Below are 18,747 nucleotides of genomic sequence, written 5' to 3' on the forward strand. Positions count from 1 at the left end.
CAGCTTCAACAGAATACAAGTCACTTCATGGGTGAGGAGGCAGCCAGCTTCAACAGAATACAAGTCACTTCATGGGTGAGGAGGCAGCCAGCTTCAACAGAATACAAGTCACTTCATGGGTGAGGAGGCAGCCAGCTTCAACAGAATACAAGTCATTTCATGGGTGAGGAGGCAGCCAGCTTCAACAGAATACAAGTCACTTCATGGGTGAGGAGGCAGCCAGCTTCAACAGAATACAAGTCACTTCATGGGTGAGGAGGCAGCCAGCTTCAACAGAATACAAGTCACTTCATGGGTGAGGAGGCAGCCAGCTTCAACAGAATACAAGTCACTTCATGGGTGAGGAGGCAGCCAGCTTCAACAAAATACAAGTCATTTCATGGGTGAGGAGGCAGCCAGCTTCAACAGAATACAAGTCATTTCATGTGTGAGGAGGCAGCCAGCTTCAACATAATACAAATCAGTTCATGGGTGAGGAGGCAGTCAGCTTCAACAGAATACAAGTCATTTCATGGGTGAGGAGGCAGCCAGCTTCAACAGAATACAAGTCATTTCATGGGTGAGGAGGCAGCCAGCTTCAACAGAATACAAGTAATTTCATGGGTGAGGAGGCAGCCAGCTTCAACAGAATACAAGTCACTTCATGGGTGAGGAGGCAGCCAGCTTCAACAGAATACAAGTCACTTCATGGGTGAGGAGGCAGCCAGCTTCAACAGAATACAAGTCACTTCATGGGTGAGGAGGCAGCCAGCTTCAACAAAATACAAGTCATTTCATGGGTGAGGAGGCAGCCAGCAAATAATGTGCTACTTACTCAAATATATACACACTATGGCTTCTGTGTGTTATTAAAATATGTGGATCTATCAGGTATGGCCGTTAGAATCACATGAATATTTGGATGCATTATTTATATCTATCAGTCTCTAGATAAGGAGGCTGGGTTGGTTGGACCAACTGCTCTGCTCTGACACGTCGTCTGGCATGGTGCTATTGATATCTGTAGCCAGCTGACCTTGGAGAGAGACAATGAAATAAGGAGTGACTGTTACACTCCCCTAGGACATTATAAAACCTCAGCTGGCAAATGAAGCATGTTGTAGACGGTCTTATACCCCGGGGTCCTGTGCCCTCCCTAACCCTCATACACATTCATTAAGCAGTATTATACCCCTGTACCATCCTACAGACTGTGTTGTAGCCCAGGCCCCTGTACCATCCTACAGACTGTGTTGAACCCCAGGCCCCTGTACCATCCTACAGACTGTGTTGAACCCCAGGCCCCTGTACCATCCTACAGACTGTGTTGAAGCCCAGGCCCCTGTACCATCCTACAGACTGTGTTGAACCCCAGGCCCCTGTACCATCCTACAGACTGTGTTGAACCCCAGGCCCCTGTACCATCCTACAGACTGTGTTGAACCCCAGGCCCCTGTACCATCCTACAGACTGTGTTGAACCCCAGGCCCCTGTACCATCCTACAGACTGTGTTGAAGCCCAGGCCCCTGTACAATCCTACAGACTGTGTTGAATCCCAGGCCCCTGTACCATCCTACAGACTGTGTTGTAGCCCAGGCCCCTGTACCATCCTACAGACTGTGTTGAACCCCAGGCCCCTGTACCATCCTACAGACTGTGTTGAACCCCAGGCCCCTGTACCATCCTACAGACTGTGTTGAACCCCAGGCCCCTGTACCATCCTACAGACTGTGTTGAACCCCAGGCCCCTGTACCATCCTACAGACTGTGTTGAAGCCCAGGCCCCTGTACAATCCTACAGACTGTGTTGAATCCCAGGCCCCTGTACCATCCTACAGACTGTGTTGAACCCCAGGCCCCTGTACCATCCTACAGACTGTGTTGAACCCCAGGCCCCTGTACCATCCTACAGACTGTGTTGAACCCCAGGCCCCTGTACCATCCTACAGACTGTGTTGAACCCCAGGCCCCTGTACCATCCTACAGACTGTGTTGAACCCCAGGCCCCTGTACCATCCTACAGACTGTGTTGTAGCCCAGGCCCCTGTACCATCCTACAGACTGTGTTGTAGCCCAGGCCCCTGTACCATCCTACAGACTGTGTTGAACCCCAGGCCCCTGTACCATCCTACAGACTGTGTTGTAGCCCAGGCCCCTGTACCATCCTACAGACTGTGTTGAACCCCAGGCCCCTGTACCATCCTACAGACTGTGTTGAACCCCAGGCCCCTGTACCATCCTACATACTGTGTTGAACCCCAGGCCCCTGTACCATCCTACAGACTGTGTTGAACCCCAGGCCCCTGTACCATCCTACAGACTGTGTTGTAGCCCAGGCCCCTGTACCATCCTACAGACTGTGTTGTAGCCCAGGCCCCTGTACCATCCTACAGACTGTGTTGTAGCCCAGGCCCCTGTACCATCCTACAGACTGTGTTGAACCCCAGGCCCCTGTACCATCCTACAGACTGTGTTGTAGCCCAGGCCCCTGTACCATCCTACAGACTGTGTTGAACCCCAGGCCCCTGTACCATCCTACAGACTGTGTTGAACCCCCAGGCCCCTGTACCATCCTACAGACTGTGTTGTAGCCCAGGCCCCTGTACCATCCTACAGACTGTGTTGAACCCCAGGCCCCTGTACCATCCTACAGACTGTGTTGTAGCCCAGGCCCCTGTACCATCCTACAGACTGTGTTGAACCCCCAGGCCCCTGTACCATCCTACAGACTGTGTTGTAGCCCAGGCCCCTGTACCATCCTACAGACTGTGTTGAACCCCCAGGCCCCTGTACCATCCTACAGACTGTGTTGTAGCCCAGGCCCCTGTACCATCCTACAGACTGTGTTGAACCCCAGGCCCCTGTACCATCCTACAGACTGTGTTGAACCCCAGGCCCCTGTACCATCCTACAGACTGTGTTGAATCCCAGGCCCCTGTACCATCCTACAGACTGTGTTGAACCCCAGGTCCCCTGTACCATCCTACAGACTGTGTTGTAGCCCAGGCCCCTGTACCATCCTACAGACTGTGTTGAACCCCAGGCCCCTGTACCATCCTACAGACTGTGTTGTCCCCCAGGCCCCTGTGCCATCCTACAGACTGTGTTGAACCCCAGGCCCCTGTACCATCCTACAGACTGTGTTGAACCCCAGGCCCCTGTACCATCCTACAGACTGTGTTGTATCCCAGGCCCCTGTACCATCCTACAGACTGTGTTGAACCCCAGGCCCCTGTACCATCCTACAGACTGTGTTGTATCCCAGGCCCCTGTACCATCCTACAGACTGTGTTGAACCCCAGGCCCCTGTACCATCCTACAGACTGTGTTGAACCCCAGGCCCCTGTACCATCCTACATACTGTGTTGAACCCCAGGCCCCTGTACCATCCTACAGACTGTGTTGAATCCCAGGCCCCTGTACCATCCTACAGACTGTGTTGAATCCCAGGCCCCTGTACCATCCTACAGACTGTGTTGAACCCCAGGCCCCTGTACCATCCTACAGACTGTGTTGAACCCCAGGCCCCTGTACCATCCTACAGACTGTGTTGTAGCCCAGGCCCCTGTACCATCCTACAGACTGTGTTGAACCCCAGGCCCCTGTACCATCCTACAGACTGTGTTGAAGCCCAGGCCCCTGTACCATCCTACAGACTGTGTTGTACCCCAGGCCCCTGTACCATCCTACAGACTGTGTTGAACCCCAGGCCCCTGTACCATCCTACAGACTGTGTTGTACCCCAGGCCCCTGTACCATCCTACATACTGTGTTGAACCCCAGGCCCCTGTACCATCCTACAGACTGTGTTGAAGCCCAGGCCCCTGTACCATCCTACAGACTGTGTTGAACCCCAGGCCCCTGTACCATCCTACATACTGTGTTGTACCCCAGGCCCCTGTACCATCCTACAGACTGTGTTGTAGCCCAGGCCCCTGTACCATCCTACAGACTGTGTTGAACCCCAGGCCCCTGTACCATCCTACAGACTGTGTTGTAGCCCAGGCCCCTGTACCATCCTACAGACTGTGTTGAAGCCCAGGCCCCTGTACCATCCTACATACTGTGTTGTACCCCAGGCCCCTGTACCATCCTACAGACTGTGTTGAACCCCAGGCCCCTGTACCATCCTACAGACTGTGTTGTAGCCCAGGCCCCTGTACCATCCTACAGACTGTGTTGAAGCCCAGGCCCCTGTACCATCCTACAGACTGTGTTGTACCCCAGGCCCCTGTACCATCCTACAGACTGTGTTGAACCCCAGGCCCCTGTACCATCCTACAGACTGTGTTGTAGCCCAGGCCCCTGTACCATCCTACAGACTGTGTTGAACCCCAGGCCCCTGTACCATCCTACAGACTGTGTTGAACCCCAGGCCCCTGTACCATCCTACAGACTGTGTTGAAGCCCAGGCCCCTGTACAATCCTACAGACTGTGTTGAATCCCAGGCCCCTGTACCATCCTACAGACTGTGTTGAACCCCAGGCCCCTGTACCATCCTACAGACTGTGTTGTAGCCCAGGCCCCTGTACCATCCTACAGACTGTGTTGAACCCCAGGCCCCTGTACCATCCTACAGACTGTGTTGAAGCCCAGGCCCCTGTACCATCCTACAGACTGTGTTGAAGCCCAGGCCCCTGTACCATCCTACAGACTGTGTTGTAGCCCAGGCCCCTGTACCATCCTACAGACTGTGTTGAACCCCAGGCCCCTGTACCATCCTACAGACTGTGTTGTAGCCCAGGCCCCTGTACCATCCTACACAATCATTAACATGGTATATATAGAGTTAGTGTAAATGCTCACCTAAATATAGCCTTGGTGCTGTCACAGCCACATTTGAAGCCCTCAGCTCTGAAATGAGAGACAAAGGACAATTATCAGACACATTAACACACAGGGTTAGCTCTATAGTGGAGGAGAGCCACGTCAGGGACAGACCAGGGTTAGCTCTATAGTGGAGGAGAGCCACGTCAGGGACAGACCAGGGTTAGCTCTATAGTGGAGGAGAGCCACGTCAGGGACAGACCAGGGTTAGCTCTATAGTGGAGGAGAGCCACGTCAGGGACAGACCAGGGTTAGCTCTATAGTGGAGGAGAGCCACGTCAGGGACAGACCAGGGTTAGCTCTATAGTGGAGGAGCGCAAATGGATCCTGAAAGGAAGGGACCAACATAGGCCAAAGGCCGGCAGATGGCGATATTGAGTCGTTTCCATCTTACCGTCCAAACGCATTGTATGCAGCTGGCAATACACTGGTGTCCCCCGTGGACCGGTTCGTACCTAAAACATTATCCATTCAGGCTGCAAAGGCGTCGATTTCCTCCTTAACTAGATTTAATGGCGAGAAGGTGGAAAATAACTGGTAAAATGTGCGTACTTTCTTTACGAAACACCATTTTCCAACACCATGCTAAAGTGGCTAATACCTAGGAACGCTAGTCCCGGATGTTGCGTATTGCTTTCAGCCAATCAGGATGCAGCAGTCAGCCAGTTTACCCCTGGCTGAACGCAGGGCGTAACATTAGGAAGTTGTATTAGCCACTTTAGCATGGTGTTGGAAAATGGTGTTTCGTAAATAAAGTACGCATATTTTCCCAGTTATTTTCCACCTTCTCGCCATTAAATCTAGTTAAGAAGGAAATTGACGCCTTTGCAGCCTGAATGAATCATGTTTTAGGTACGAACTGGTCCACGGGGGGACACCAGTATATTGCCAGCTGCATACGATGCGTTTGGACGGTAAGATGGAACCATCAATACCAGATCAATATCGCCACCTGCCGGCCCACTGGGCTAGGATCAACACAGAGTATTACAGTCCATTATTACAGCGCCACGCTGCGCCGGTCTGGCTACCTGAAGCAGACCCTGGAGTTGGTCATGCGGAGGTCGACCACCTGCAGACTCTCGTCTCTGGAGCAGCTGAGGAGCTGGCGGTGGTCAGTAGAGATGTCCAGAGACGTTACCTTCCCCTGGAGAGGAACCTCCTGGGTACAGCTGGCAGCCCTGGGGGGAGGGGAAGGGAGGGAGGGGAGAGAGGGGAGAGAGGCAGTGAGTCACAGCTCAACATGGTCTAGTAGAATGTCCCTTACTGTACTGTGCCGTAGCAGGTCGCTAACTGTAATACAATAGTGAAAAGATTTATCAACATCATAGACCTGTAAACTACAGAGTTATTAAATGTTTGAATTATTAAAGAGTAGCAGGTTCTACTGAGGGAGAAACAGAAATCCCCCTGCATGTCGGTTATAGGGTGTAAGGTTAGGGTTATACCCTGCAGGTCTGTTATTAGGGTGTAAGGTTAGGGTTATACCCTGCAGGTCTGTTATTAGGGTGTAAGGTTAGGGTTATACCCTGCAGGTCTGTTATTAGGGTGTAAGGTTAGGGTTATACCCTCTGTTATTAGGGTGTAAGGTTAGGGTTATACCCTCTGTTATTAGGGTGTAAGGTTAGGGTTATACCCTCTGTTATTAGGGTGTAAGGTTAGGGTTATACCCTGCAGGTCTGTTATTAGGGTGTAAGGTTAGGGTTATACCCTGCAGGTCTGTTATTAGGGTGTAAGGTTAGGGTTATACCCTGCAGGTCTGTTATTAGGGTGTAAGGTTAGGGTTATACCCTGCAGGTCTGTTATTAGGGTGTAAGGTTAGGGTTATACCCTGCAGGTCTGTTATTAGGGTGTAAGGTTAGGGTTATACCCTGCAGGTCTGTTATTAGGGTGTAAGGTTAGGGTTATACCCTGCAGGTCTGTTATTAGGGTGTAAGGTTAGGGTTATACCCTGCAGGTCTGTTATTAGGGTGTAAGGTTAGGGTTATACCCTGCAGGTCTGTTATTAGGGTGTAAGGTTAGGGTTATACCCTGCAGGTCTGTTATTAGGGTGTAAGGTTAGGGTTTTACCCTGCAGGTCTGTTGGGCTGTAGTGATTCACTATCTACATGCTGAAACTAAATAATATAGAATTAAAACACCAAATATTGTTGCGCAGCAAATTTCCCCAATGTCATATCAGGGACAACCCCAAAACAGAAGGGGGTCGGGGGGGATGTTGAGAGAGACTATTATGTGGGTTGACTGTTGCTAAGCGACAGCGGAACATGAGAGGCTGCAGTTGAGGGCTAGCAGGGGAGTGAAGGAGAGATGTCAGAGAGAGAGAGAGAGAGAGAGAGAGAGAGAGAGAGAGAGAGAGAGAGAGAGAGAGAGAGAGAGAGAGAGAGAGAGAGAGAGAGAGAGAGAGAGAGAGAGAGAGAGAGACAGAGAGAGACAGAGAGAGAGAGAGAGAGAGAGAGACAGAGAGAGAGAGAGAGAGAGAGAGAGAGAGAGAGACAGAGAGAGAGACAGAGAGAGAGAGAGAGAGAGAGAGAGAGAGAGGCAGAGAGAGAGAGAGAGAGAGAGAGAGAGAGAGAGAGAGAGAGAGAGAGAGAGAGAGAGGGAGAGAGACAGAGAGAGAGAGAGAGAGAGAGAGGGAGAGAGAGGGAGAGAGACAGAGAGAGAGAGAGAGAGGGGGGCTCTTCTGCTGCTTAGAGCTAACAACCACCACCATCATCTCCAACACACAGAACACAGCAGGGAATAGAGAACGTGCACATAGTAATGTAGAGACAATATAATGTCCATGATAATGTAGAGAGAAGCAAGTAGATATAATGTACTAAATGGTAGATCAGAGAGAGGAGAGCTGAACAGGATCATATTGCCAGTATGTTCTGTGGTGATCACGTCATCTGTCAGCTATACAAGCTGATCTACTGTACTGTTGAAAAAGTAAGACACTGAACATAATGACCATAATAATAGCTCAAAACATAACACATGTAATGCTAATTAGTTTGGACAATGCCATTACAACTATATCAGGACGGATTAATAAATATAACTGGCTGGGGTATCAATTAACCACATTACTGTGAAGGTGTTAACAGAACGTCAGTTAGCCCAGCTGATACCAAACAGAAGAGGCTATATCTACCGTTAGCTAACCCTATATCTAACCCTAACCCTATATCTAACCCTAACCCTATATCTAACCCTATATCTAACCCTATATCTAACGTTAGCTAACCCTAACCCTATAGCTACAGTTAGCTAACCCTATAGCTACTGTTAGCTAACCCTATAGCTACCGTTAGCTAACCCTATATCTACCGTTAGCTAACCCTATATCTAACGTTAGCTAACCCTAACCCTATAGCTACCGTTAGCTAACCCTATATCTAACGTTAGCTAACCCTATATCTAACGTTAGCTAACCCTATATCTAACGTTAGCTAACCCTATATCTAACGTTAGCTAACCCTATATCTAACGTTAGCAAACTCTATATCTAACGTTAGCAAACCCTAACCCTATAGCTACCATTAACTAACCCTGACCCTATACACTACATGACCAAAGGTATGTTGACACATGCTCGTCGAACATCTCATTCCAGAATCAATGGCATTAATATGGAGTCGGTACTCCCTTTGCTGCTATAACAGCCTCCACTCTTCTGGGAAGGCTTTTCAATAGATGTTGGAACATTGCTGCGGGGACTTGCTTCCATTCAGCCACAAGAGCATTAGTGAGGTTGGGCGATTAGGCCTGGCTCGCAGTCGGCATTCCAATTCATCCCAAAGGTGTTCGATGGGGTTGAGGTCAGGGCTCTGTGCAGGCCAGTCAAGTTCTTCCACATCGATCTCGACAAACCATTTCTATATGGACCTCGCTTTGTGCATGCGGGCATTGTCATGCTGAAACAGGAAAGGGCCTTCCCCAAACTGTTGCCACAAAGTTGGAAGCACAGAATCGTCTAGAATTTCATTGTATGCTGTAGCATTAAGATTTCCCTTCACTGGAACTAAGGGGCCTAGCTCGAACCATGAAAAACAGCCTCATTCCTCCTCCACCAAACTAAAACAGTTGGCACTATGCATTCGGGCAGGTAGCGTTCTCTTGGCATCCGCCAAACCCAGATTCGTCCGTCGGACTGCCAGATGGTGAAGCGTGACTCATCACTCCAGAGAACGCATTTCCACTGCTCCAAAAAGTCAAATTGCGGCGAGCTTCACACCACTCCAGCCAACGCTTGGCATTGGTGATCTTATTGTGCTGACGTTGCTTCCAGAGGCAGTTTGGAACTCGGTAGTGAGTGTTGCAACCGAGGATAGATGATTTTTACAGTTAACGGCCTCAGAAATTGCAGCCCAAATAAATGCTTCACAAAGTTCAAGTCACAGACACATCTCAACATCAACTGTTCAGAGGGGACTGTGTGAATCAGGCCTTCATTGTCGAATTGCTGCAAAGAAACCACTACTAAATGACACCAATAAGAAGAAGAGACCTGCTTGGTGCAAGAAACACGAGCAATGGACATTAGACCGGTGGAAATGTGTCCTTTGGTCTGGAGTCCAAATTTGAGATTTTTGGTTCCAACCACTGTGTCTTTGTGAGATGCTGTGTGGGTGAACGGATGATCTCTGCATGTGTAGTTCCCACCGTAAAGCATGGAGGAGGAGGTGTTATGGTGTGGGGGTGCTTTGCTGGTGACACTGTCTGTCAGGGTTAGGGGTGAGAGGTTAGGAGAGAAACAGACATGTAGTCAGGGTTAGGGGTTAGAGGAGAGACAGACATGTAGTCAGGGTTAGGGGTTAGGGGAGAGACAGACATGTAGTCAGGGTTAGGGGTTAGGGGAGAGACAAACATGTAGTCAGGGTTAGGGGTTAGAGGTTAGGGGAGAGACAGACATGTAGTCAGGGTTAGGGGTTAGGGGAGAGACAGACATGTAGTCAGGGTTAGGGGTTAGGGGAGAGACAGACATGTAGTCAGGGTTAGGGGAGAGACAGACATGTAGTCAGGGTTAGGGGAGAGACAGACATGTAGTCAGGGTTAGGGGTTAGGGGAGAGACAGACATGTAGTCAGGGTTAGGGGTTAGGGGTTAGGGGAGAGACAGACATGTAGTCAGGGTTAGGGGTTAGGGGTTAGGGGAGAGACAGACATGTAGTCAGGGTTAGGGGTTAGGGGAGAGACAGACATGTAGTCAGGGTTAGGGGTTAGGGGAGAACAGACATGTAGTCAGGGTTAGGGGTTAGGGGAGAGACAGACATGTAGTCAGGGTTAGGGGTTAGGGGAGAGACAGACATGTAGTCAGGGTTAGAGGTTAGGGGAGAGACAGACATGTAGTCAGGGTTAGGGGTAGGGAGACAGACATGTAGTCAGGGTTAGGGGAGAGACAGACATGTAGTCAGGGTTAGAGGTTAGGGGAGAGACAGACATGTAGTCAGGGTTAGGGTTAGGGAGAGACAGACATGTAGTCAGGGTTAGGGGTTAGGGGAGAGACAGACATGTAGTCAGGGTTAGGGGGTTAGGGGTTAGGGGAGACAGACATGTAGTCAGGGTTAGGGGTTAGGGGAGAGACAGACATGTAGTCAGGGTTAGGGGAGAGACAGACATGTAGTCAGGGTTAGGGGGTTAGGGGAGAGACAGACATGTAGTCAGGGTTAGGGGTTAGGGAGAGACAGACATGTAGTCAGGGTTAGGGGTTAGGGAGAGACAGACATGTAGTCAGGGTTAGGGGAGAGACAGACATGTAGTCAGGGTTAGGGGTTAGGGGAGAGACAGACATGTAGTCAGGGTTAGGGGTTAGGGGTTAGGGGAGAGACAGACATGTAGTCAGGGTTAGAGGTTAGGGGAGAGACAGACATGTAGTCAGGGTTAGAGGTTAGGGGAGAGACAGACATGTAGTCAGGGTTAGGGGTTAGGGGAGAAACAGACATGTAGTCAGGGTTAGGGGTTAGGGGAGAGACAGACATGTAGTCAGGGTTAGGGGTTAGGGGAGAGACAGACATGTAGTCAGGGTTAGGGGTTAGGGGAGAGACAGACATGTAGTCAGGGTTAGGGGTTAGGGAGAGACAGACATGTAGTCAGGGTTGGGGGTTAGGGGAGAGACAGACATGTAGTCAGGGTTAGGGGTTAGGGGAGAGACAGACATGTGGTTAGGGGTTAGGGGAGAGACAGACATGTGGTTAGGTGTTAGGGGAGAGACAGACATGTAGTCAGGGTTAGGGGTTAGGGGAGAGACAGACATGTAGTCAGGGTTAGGGGTTAGGGGAGAGACAGACATGTAGTCAGGGTTAGAGGTTAGGGGAGAGACAGACATGTAGTCAGGGTTAGGGGTTAGGGGAGAGACAGACATGTAGTCAGGGTTAGGGGTTAGGGGAGAGACAGACATGTAGTCAGGGTTAGGGGTTAGAGGTTAGGGGAGAGACAGACATGTAGTCAGGGTTAGGGGTTAGGGGAGAGACAGACATGTAGTCAGGGTTAGGGGTTAGGGGAGAGACAGACATGTAGTCAGGGTTAGGGGTTAGAGGTTAGGGGAGAAACAGACATGTAGTCAGGGTTAGGGGTTAGGGGTTAGGGGAGAGACAGACATGTAGTCAGGGTTAGGGGAGAGACAGACATGTAGTCAGGGTTAGGGGTTAGGGGAGAGACAGACATGTAGTCAGGGTTAGGGGTTAGGGGAGAGACAGACATGTAGTCAGGGTTAGGGGTTAGGGGAGAGACAGACATGTAGTCAGGGTTAGGGGTTAGAGGTTAGGGGAGAAACAGACATGTAGTCAGGGTTAGGGGTTAGGGGAGAGACAGACATGTAGTCAGGGTTAGAGGTTAGGGGAGAGACAGACATGTAGTCAGGGTTAGGGGTTAGGGGAGACAGACATGTAGTCAGGTTTAACAGACTGTAGTCAGGGTTAGGGGTTAGGGGAGAGACAGACATGTAGTCAGGGTTAGGGGTTAGGGGAGAGACAGACATGTAGTCAGGGTTAGGGGTTAGGGAGAGACAGACATGTAGTCAGGGTTAGGGGTTAGGGAGAGACAGACATGTAGTCAGGGTTAGGGGTTAGGGGAGAGACAGACATGTAGTTAGGGGTTAGGGGAGAGACAGACATGTAGTCAGGGTTAGGGTTAGGGGAGACAGACATGTAGTCAGGGTTAGGGGTTAGAGGAGAGACAGACATGTAGTCAGGGTTAGGGGGTTAGAGGAGAGACAGACATGTAGTCAGGGTTAGGGGTTAGGGGAGAGACAGACATGTAGTCAGGGTTAGGGGTTAGGGAGAGACAGACATGTAGTCAGGGTTAGGGGTTAGGGGAGAGACAGACATGTAGTCAGGGTTAGGGGTTAGGGGAGAGACAGACATGTAGTCAGGGTTAGGGTAGGGAGACAGACATGCCATGTAGTCAGGGTTAGGGGAGAGACAGACATGTAGTCAGGGTTAGGGGTTAGGGGGAGAACAGACATGTAGTCAGGGTTAGGGGTTAGGGGAGAGACAGACATGTAGTCAGGGTTAGGGGAGAGACAGACATGTAGTCAGGGTTAGGGGTTAGGGGAGAGACAGACATGTAGTCAGGGTTAGGGGTTAGGGAGAGACAGACATGTAGTCAGGGTTAGGGGTTAGGGAGAGACAGACATGTAGTCAGGGTTAGGGGTTAGGGGAGAGACAGACATGTAGTCAGGGTTAGGGGTTAGGGGAGAGACAGACATGTAGTCAGGGTTAGGGGAGAGACAGACATGTAGTCAGGGTTAGGGGAGAGACAGACATGTAGTCAGGGTTAGGGGTTAGGGGAGAGACAGACATGTAGTCAGGGTTAGGGGAGAGACAGACATGTAGTCAGGGTTAGAGGTTAGGGGAGAGACAGACATGTAGTCAGGGTTAGGGGAGAGACAGACATGTAGTCAGGGTTAGGGAGAGACAGACATGTAGTCAGGGTTAGGGGTTAGGGGAGAGACAGACATGTAGTCAGGGTTAGGGGTTAGGGGAGAGACAGACATGTAGTCAGGGTTAGGGGAGAGACAGACATGTAGTCAGGGTTAGGGGTTAGGGGTTAGGGGAGAGACAGACATGTAGTCAGGGTTAGGGGAGAGACAGACATGTAGTCAGGGTTAGAGGTTAGGGGTTAGGGGAGAGACAGACATGTAGTCAGGGTTAGGGGAGAGACAGACATGTAGTCAGGGTTAGGGGTTAGGGGTTAGGGGAGAGACAGACATGTAGTCAGGGTTAGGGGTTAGAGGTTAGGGGAGAGACAGACATGTAGTCAGGGTTAGGGGAGAGACAGACATGTAGTCAGGGTTAGGGGAGAGACAGACATGTAGTCAGGGTTAGGGGTTAGGGGAGAGACAGACATGTAGTCAGGGTTAGGGGTTAGGGGAGAGACAGACATGTAGTCAGGGTTAGGGGTTAGGGGAGAGACAGACATGTAGTCAGGGTTAGGGTTAGGGGAGAGACAGACATGTAGTCAGGGTTAGGGGTTAGGGGAGAGACAGACATGTAGTCAGGGTTAGGGGTTAGGGGAGAGACAGACATGTAGTCAGGGTTAGGGGAGAGACAGACATGTAGTCAGGGTTAGAGGTTAGGGGAGAGACAGACATGTAGTCAGGGTTAGGGGTTAGGGGAGAGACAGACATGTAGTCAGGGTTAGGGGTTAGGGGTTAGGGGAGAGACAGACATGTAGTCAGGGTTAGGGGGTTAGGGGGAGAGACAGACATGTAGTCAGGGTTAGGGGGAGAGACAGACATGTAGTCAGGGTTAGGGGTTCAGACATGTAGTCAGGGTTAGGGGTTAGGGGAGAGACAGACATGTAGTCAGGGTAGGGGTTGGGAGACAGAATCAGGGTTAGGGGTTAGGAGACAGACATGTAGTCAGGGTTAGGGGTTAGGAGAGACAGACATGTAGTCAGGGTTAGGGGTTAGGGGAGAGACAGACATGTAGTCAGGGTTAGGGGTTAGGGGTTAGGAGAGACAGACATGTAGTCAGGGTTAGGGGTTAGGGGGAGAGACAGACATGTAGTCAGGGTTAGGGGAGAGACAGACATGTAGTCAGGGTTAGGGTTGGGTTAGGAGAGACAGACATGTAGTCAGGGTTAGGGGTTAGGGAGACAGACATGTAGTCAGGGTTAGGGGAGAGACAGACATGTAGTCAGGGTTAGGGTTTAGGGGTTAGGGGAGAGACAGACATGTAGTCAGGGTTAGAGGTTAGGGAGAGACAGACATGTAGTCAGGGTTAGAGGGGTTAGGGAGAGACAGACATGTAGTCAGGGTTAGGGGTTAGGGGTTAGGGGAGAGACAGACATGTAGTCAGGGTTAGAGGTTAGGGGAGAGACAGACATGTAGTCAGGGTTAGGGGTTAGAGGTTAGGGGAGAGACAGACATGTAGTCAGGGTTAGGGGTTAGGGGAGAAACAGACATGTAGTCAGGGTTAGGGGTTAGGGGAGAGACAGACATGTAGTCAGGGTTAGGGGTTAGGGGAGAGACAGACATGTAGTCAGGGTTAGGGGTTAGGGAGAGACAGACATGTAGTCAGGGTTAGGGGTTAGGAGAGAAACAGACATGTAGTCAGGGTTAGGGGTTAGGGGAGAGACAGACATGTAGTCAGGGTTAGGGGAGAGACAGACATGTGGTTAGGGGTTAGGGGAGAGACAGACATGTGGTTAGGGGTTAGGGGAGAGACAGACATGTAGTCAGGGTTAGGGGTTAGGGGAGAGACAGACATGTAGTCAGGGTTAGGGGTTAGGGAGAGACAGACATGTAGTCAGGGTTGAGGGTTAGGGAGAGACAGACATGTAGTCAGGGTTAGGGGTTAGGGGAGAGACAGACATGTAGTCAGGGTTAGGGGTTAGGGGAGAGACAGACATGTAGTCAGGGTTAGGGGTTAGAGGTTAGGGGAGAGACAGACATGTAGTCAGGGTTAGGGGTTAGGGGAGAGACAGACATGTAGTCAGGGTTAGGGGTTAGGGGAGAGACAGACATGTAGTCAGGGTTAGGGGTTAGGGGAGAGACAGACATGTAGTCAGGGTTAGGGGTTAGGGGAGAGACAGACATGTAGTCAGGGTTAGGGGTTAGGGAGAGACAGACATGTAGTCAGGGTTAGGGAGAGACAGACATGTAGTCAGGGTTAGGGGTTAGAGGAGAGACAGACATGTAGTCAGGGTTAGAGGAGAGACAGACATGTAGTCAGGGTTAGGGGTTAGAGGAGAGACAGACATGTAGTCAGGGTTAGGGGTTAGAGGAGAGACAGACATGTAGTCAGGGTTAGGGGTTAGGGGGAGAGACAGACATGTAGTCAGGGTTAGGGGAGAGACAGACATGTAGTCAGGGTTAGGGTTAGGGGAGAGACAGACATGTAGTCAGGGTTAGGGGTTAGGGGAGAGACAGACATGTAGTCAGGGTTAGGGGTTAGGGGAGAGACAGACATGTAGTCAGGGTTAGGGGTTAGGGGAGAGACAGACATGTAGTCAGGGTTAGGGGTTAGGGGTTAGGGGAGAGACAGACATGTAGTCAGGGTTAGAGGGTTAGGGGTTGGGGGAGACAGACATGTAGTCAGGGTTAGGGGTTAGGGGAGAGACAGACATGTAGTCAGGGTTAGAGGAGAGACAGACATGTAGTCAGGGTTAGAGGTTAGGGGAGAGACAGACATGTAGTCAGGGTTAGGGGTTAGGGGTTAGGGGAGAGACAGACATGTAGTCAGGGTTAGGGGTTAGGGGAGAGACAGACATGTAGTCAGGGTTAGGGGAGAGACAGACATGTAGTCAGGGTTAGGGGTTAGGGGAGAGACAGACATGTAGTCAGGGTTAGGGGAGAGACAGACATGTAGTCAGGGTTAGAGGTTAGAGGAGAGACAGACATGTAGTCAGGGTTAGGGGTTAGGGGAGAGACAGACATGTAGTCAGGGTTAGGGGTTAGGGGAGAGACAGACATGTAGTCAGGGTTAGGGGTTAGGGGAGAGACAGACATGTAGTCAGGGTTAGGGGTTAGGGGAGAGACAGACATGTAGTCAGGGTTAGGGGTTAGGGGAGAGACAGACATGTAGTCAGGGTTAGGGGTTAGGGGAGACAGACATGTAGTCAGGGTTAGGGGTTAGGGGAGAGACAGACATGTAGTCAGGGTTAGGGGTTAGGGAGAGACAGACATGTAGTCAGGGTTAGGGGTTAGGGGAGAGACAGACATGTAGTCAGGGTTAGGGGTTAGGGGAGAGACAGACATGTAGTCAGGGTTAGGGGTTAGGGGAGAGACAGACATGTAGTCAGGGTTAGAGGTGTTAGGGGAGAGACAGACATGTAGTCAGGGTTAGGGGTTAGTGGGAGAGACAGACATGTAGTCAGGGTTAGGGGTTAGGGGAGAGACAGACATGTAGTCAGGGTTAGGGGAGAGACAGACATGTAGTCAGGGTTAGGGGGTTAGGGGAGAACAGACATGTAGTCAGGGTTAGGGGAGAGACAGACATGTAGTCAGGGTTAGAGGTTAGAGGAGAGACAGACATGTAGTCAGGGTTAGGGGTTAGGGGAGAGACAGACATGTAGTCAGGGTTAGGGGTTAGGGGAGAGACAGACATGTAGTCAGGGTTAGGGGTTAGGGAGAGACAGACATGTAGTCAGGGTTAGGGGTTAGGGGAGAGACAGACATGTAGTCAGGGTTAGAGGTTAGGGGAGAGACAGACATGTAGTCAGGGTTAGGGGTTAGGGAGAGACAGACATGTAGTCAGGGTTAGGGGTTAGGGGAGAGACAGACATGTAGTCAGGGTTAGAGGTTAGGGGAGAGACAGACATGTAGTCAGGGTTAGGGGGAGACAGACATGTAGTCAGGGTTAGGGTTAGGGAGAGACAGACATGTAGTCAGGGTTAGGGGTTAGAGGTTAGGGGAGAGACAGACATGTAGTCAGGGTTAGGGGTTAGGGGAGAGACAGACATGTAGTCAGTGTTAGAGGTTAGGGGAGAGACAGACATGTAGTCAGGGTTAGGGGTTAGGGGAGAGACAGACATGTAGTCAGGGTTAGGGGTTAGAGGAGAGACAGACATGTAGTCAGGGTTAGGGGTTAGGGGTTAGGGGAGAGACACATGTAGTCAGGGTTAGGGGTTAGGGGAGAGACAGACATGTAGTCAGGGTTAGGGAGGGGAGACAGACATGTAGTCAGGGTTAGGGGAGAGACAGACATGTAGTCAGGGTTAGGGGAGAGACAGACATGTAGTCAGGGTTAGGGGTTAGGGAGAGACAGACATGTAGTCAGGGTTAGGGGTTAGGGGGAGAGACAGACATGTAGTCAGGGTTAGGGGGTTAGGGAGAGACAGACATGTAGTCAGGGTTAGGGGTTAGGGGGAGAGACAGACATGTAGTCAGGGTTAGGGGTTAGGGAGAGACAGACATGTAGTCAGGGTTAGGGGTTAGGGGAGAGACAGACATGTAGTCAGGGTTAGGGGTTAGGGGAGAGACAGACATGTAGTCAGGGTTAGGGGTTAGGGGAGAGACAGACATGTAGTCAGGGTTAGGGGTTAGGGGAGAGACAGACATGTAGTCAGGTTAGTTAGGGGTTAGGGAGAGACAGACATGTAGTCAGGGTTAGGGGTTAGGGAGAGACAGACATGTAGTCAGGGTTAGGGGTTAGGGAGAGACAGACATGTAGTCAGGGTTAGGGGTTAGGGGAGAGACAGACATGTAGTCAGGGTTAGGGGTTAGGGGAGAGACAGACATGTAGTCAGGGTTAGGGGTTAGGGGAGAGACAGACATGTAGTCAGGGTTAGGGGTTAGGGGAGAGACAGACATGTAGTCAGGGTTAGGGGTTAGGGGAGACAGACATGTAGTCAGGGTTAGGGTTAGGGGAGAGACAGACATGTAGTCAGGGTATTAGGGGAGAGACAGACATGTAGTCAGGGTTAGGGGTTAGGGAGAGACAGACATGTAGTCAGGGTTAGGGGTTAGGGGAGAGACAGACATGTAGTCAGGGTTAGGGGGTTAGGGGAGAGACAGACATGTAGTCAGGGTTAGGGGGTTAGGGGAGAGACAGACATGTAGTCAGGGTTAGGGGTTAGGGGAGAGACAGACATGTAGTCAGGGTTAGGGGTTAGGGGAGAGACAGACATGTAGTCAGGGTTAGGGGGTTAGGGGAGAGACAGACATGTAGTCAGGGTTAGGGGTTAGGGGGAGAGACAGACATGTAGTCAGGGTTAGGGGTTAGGGGAGAGACAGACATGTAGTCAGGGTTAGGGGTTAGGGGAGAGACAGACATGTAGTCAGGGTTAGGGGTTAGGGGAGAGACAGACATGTAGTCAGGGTTAGGGTAGGAAGAGACAGACATGTAGTCAGGGTTAGGGGTTAGGGGGAGAGACAGACATGTAGTCAGGGTTAGGGGTTAGGGGAGAGACAGACATGTAGTCAGGGTTAGAGGGTTAGGGGAGAGACAGACATGTAGTCAGGGTTAGAGGGTTAGGGGAGAGACAGACATGTAGTCAGGGTTAGGGGTTAGGGGAGAGACAGACATGTAGTCAGGGTTAGGGGTTAGGGGAGAGACAGACATGTAGTCAGGGTTAGGGGTTAGGAGAGACAGACATGTAGTCAGGGTTAGGGGTTAGGGGAGAGACAGACATGTAGTCAGGGTTAGAGGTTAGGGGAGAGACAGACATGTAGTCAGGGTTAGGGGTTAGGGGAGTAGGGGTTAGGGGAGACAGACATGTAGTCAGGGTTAGAGGTTAGGGGAGAGACAGACATGTAGTCAGGGTTAGGGGTTAGGGGGAGACAGACATGTAGTCAGGGTTAGGGGAGAGACAGACATGTAGTCAGGGTTAGAGGTTAGGGGAGAGACAGACATGTAGTCAGGGTTAGGGGTTAGGGGAGAGACAGACATGTAGTCAGGGTTAGAGGTTAGGGGAGAGACAGACATGTAGTCAGGGTTAGTTAGGGGAGAGACAGACATGTAGTCAGGGTTAGGGGTTAGGGGAGAGACAGACATGTAGTCAGGGTTAGGG

The 18,747-nt window shown here is 51.0% G+C and overlaps 1 protein-coding gene across 4 annotated transcripts in view; it reads right to left on the bottom strand.

Annotated features, from left to right (window-relative positions):
* The window catches only part of LOC121568100 (protein Atg16l2), a 101,137-nt gene that overhangs the window by 14,361 nt on the left and 68,029 nt on the right, over nucleotides 1-18,747 (bottom strand). For all 4 annotated transcript variants that reach the window (XM_045218525.1, XM_045218522.1, XM_045218535.1 and 1 more), the window contains 2 exons: nucleotides 5,840-5,989; nucleotides 4,788-4,835 (listed from right to left, as the gene is read on the bottom strand). In XM_045218525.1, the coding sequence (XP_045074460.1) occupies nucleotides 4,788-4,835; nucleotides 5,840-5,989 (198 nt within the window). The remainder of the gene's footprint in view (nucleotides 1-4,787; nucleotides 4,836-5,839; nucleotides 5,990-18,747) is intronic.

Source organism: Coregonus clupeaformis, chromosome 6 (genome assembly GCF_020615455.1).
Source record: "Coregonus clupeaformis isolate EN_2021a chromosome 6, ASM2061545v1, whole genome shotgun sequence".
NCBI classification, from domain to species: Eukaryota; Metazoa; Chordata; class Actinopteri; order Salmoniformes; family Salmonidae; genus Coregonus; species Coregonus clupeaformis.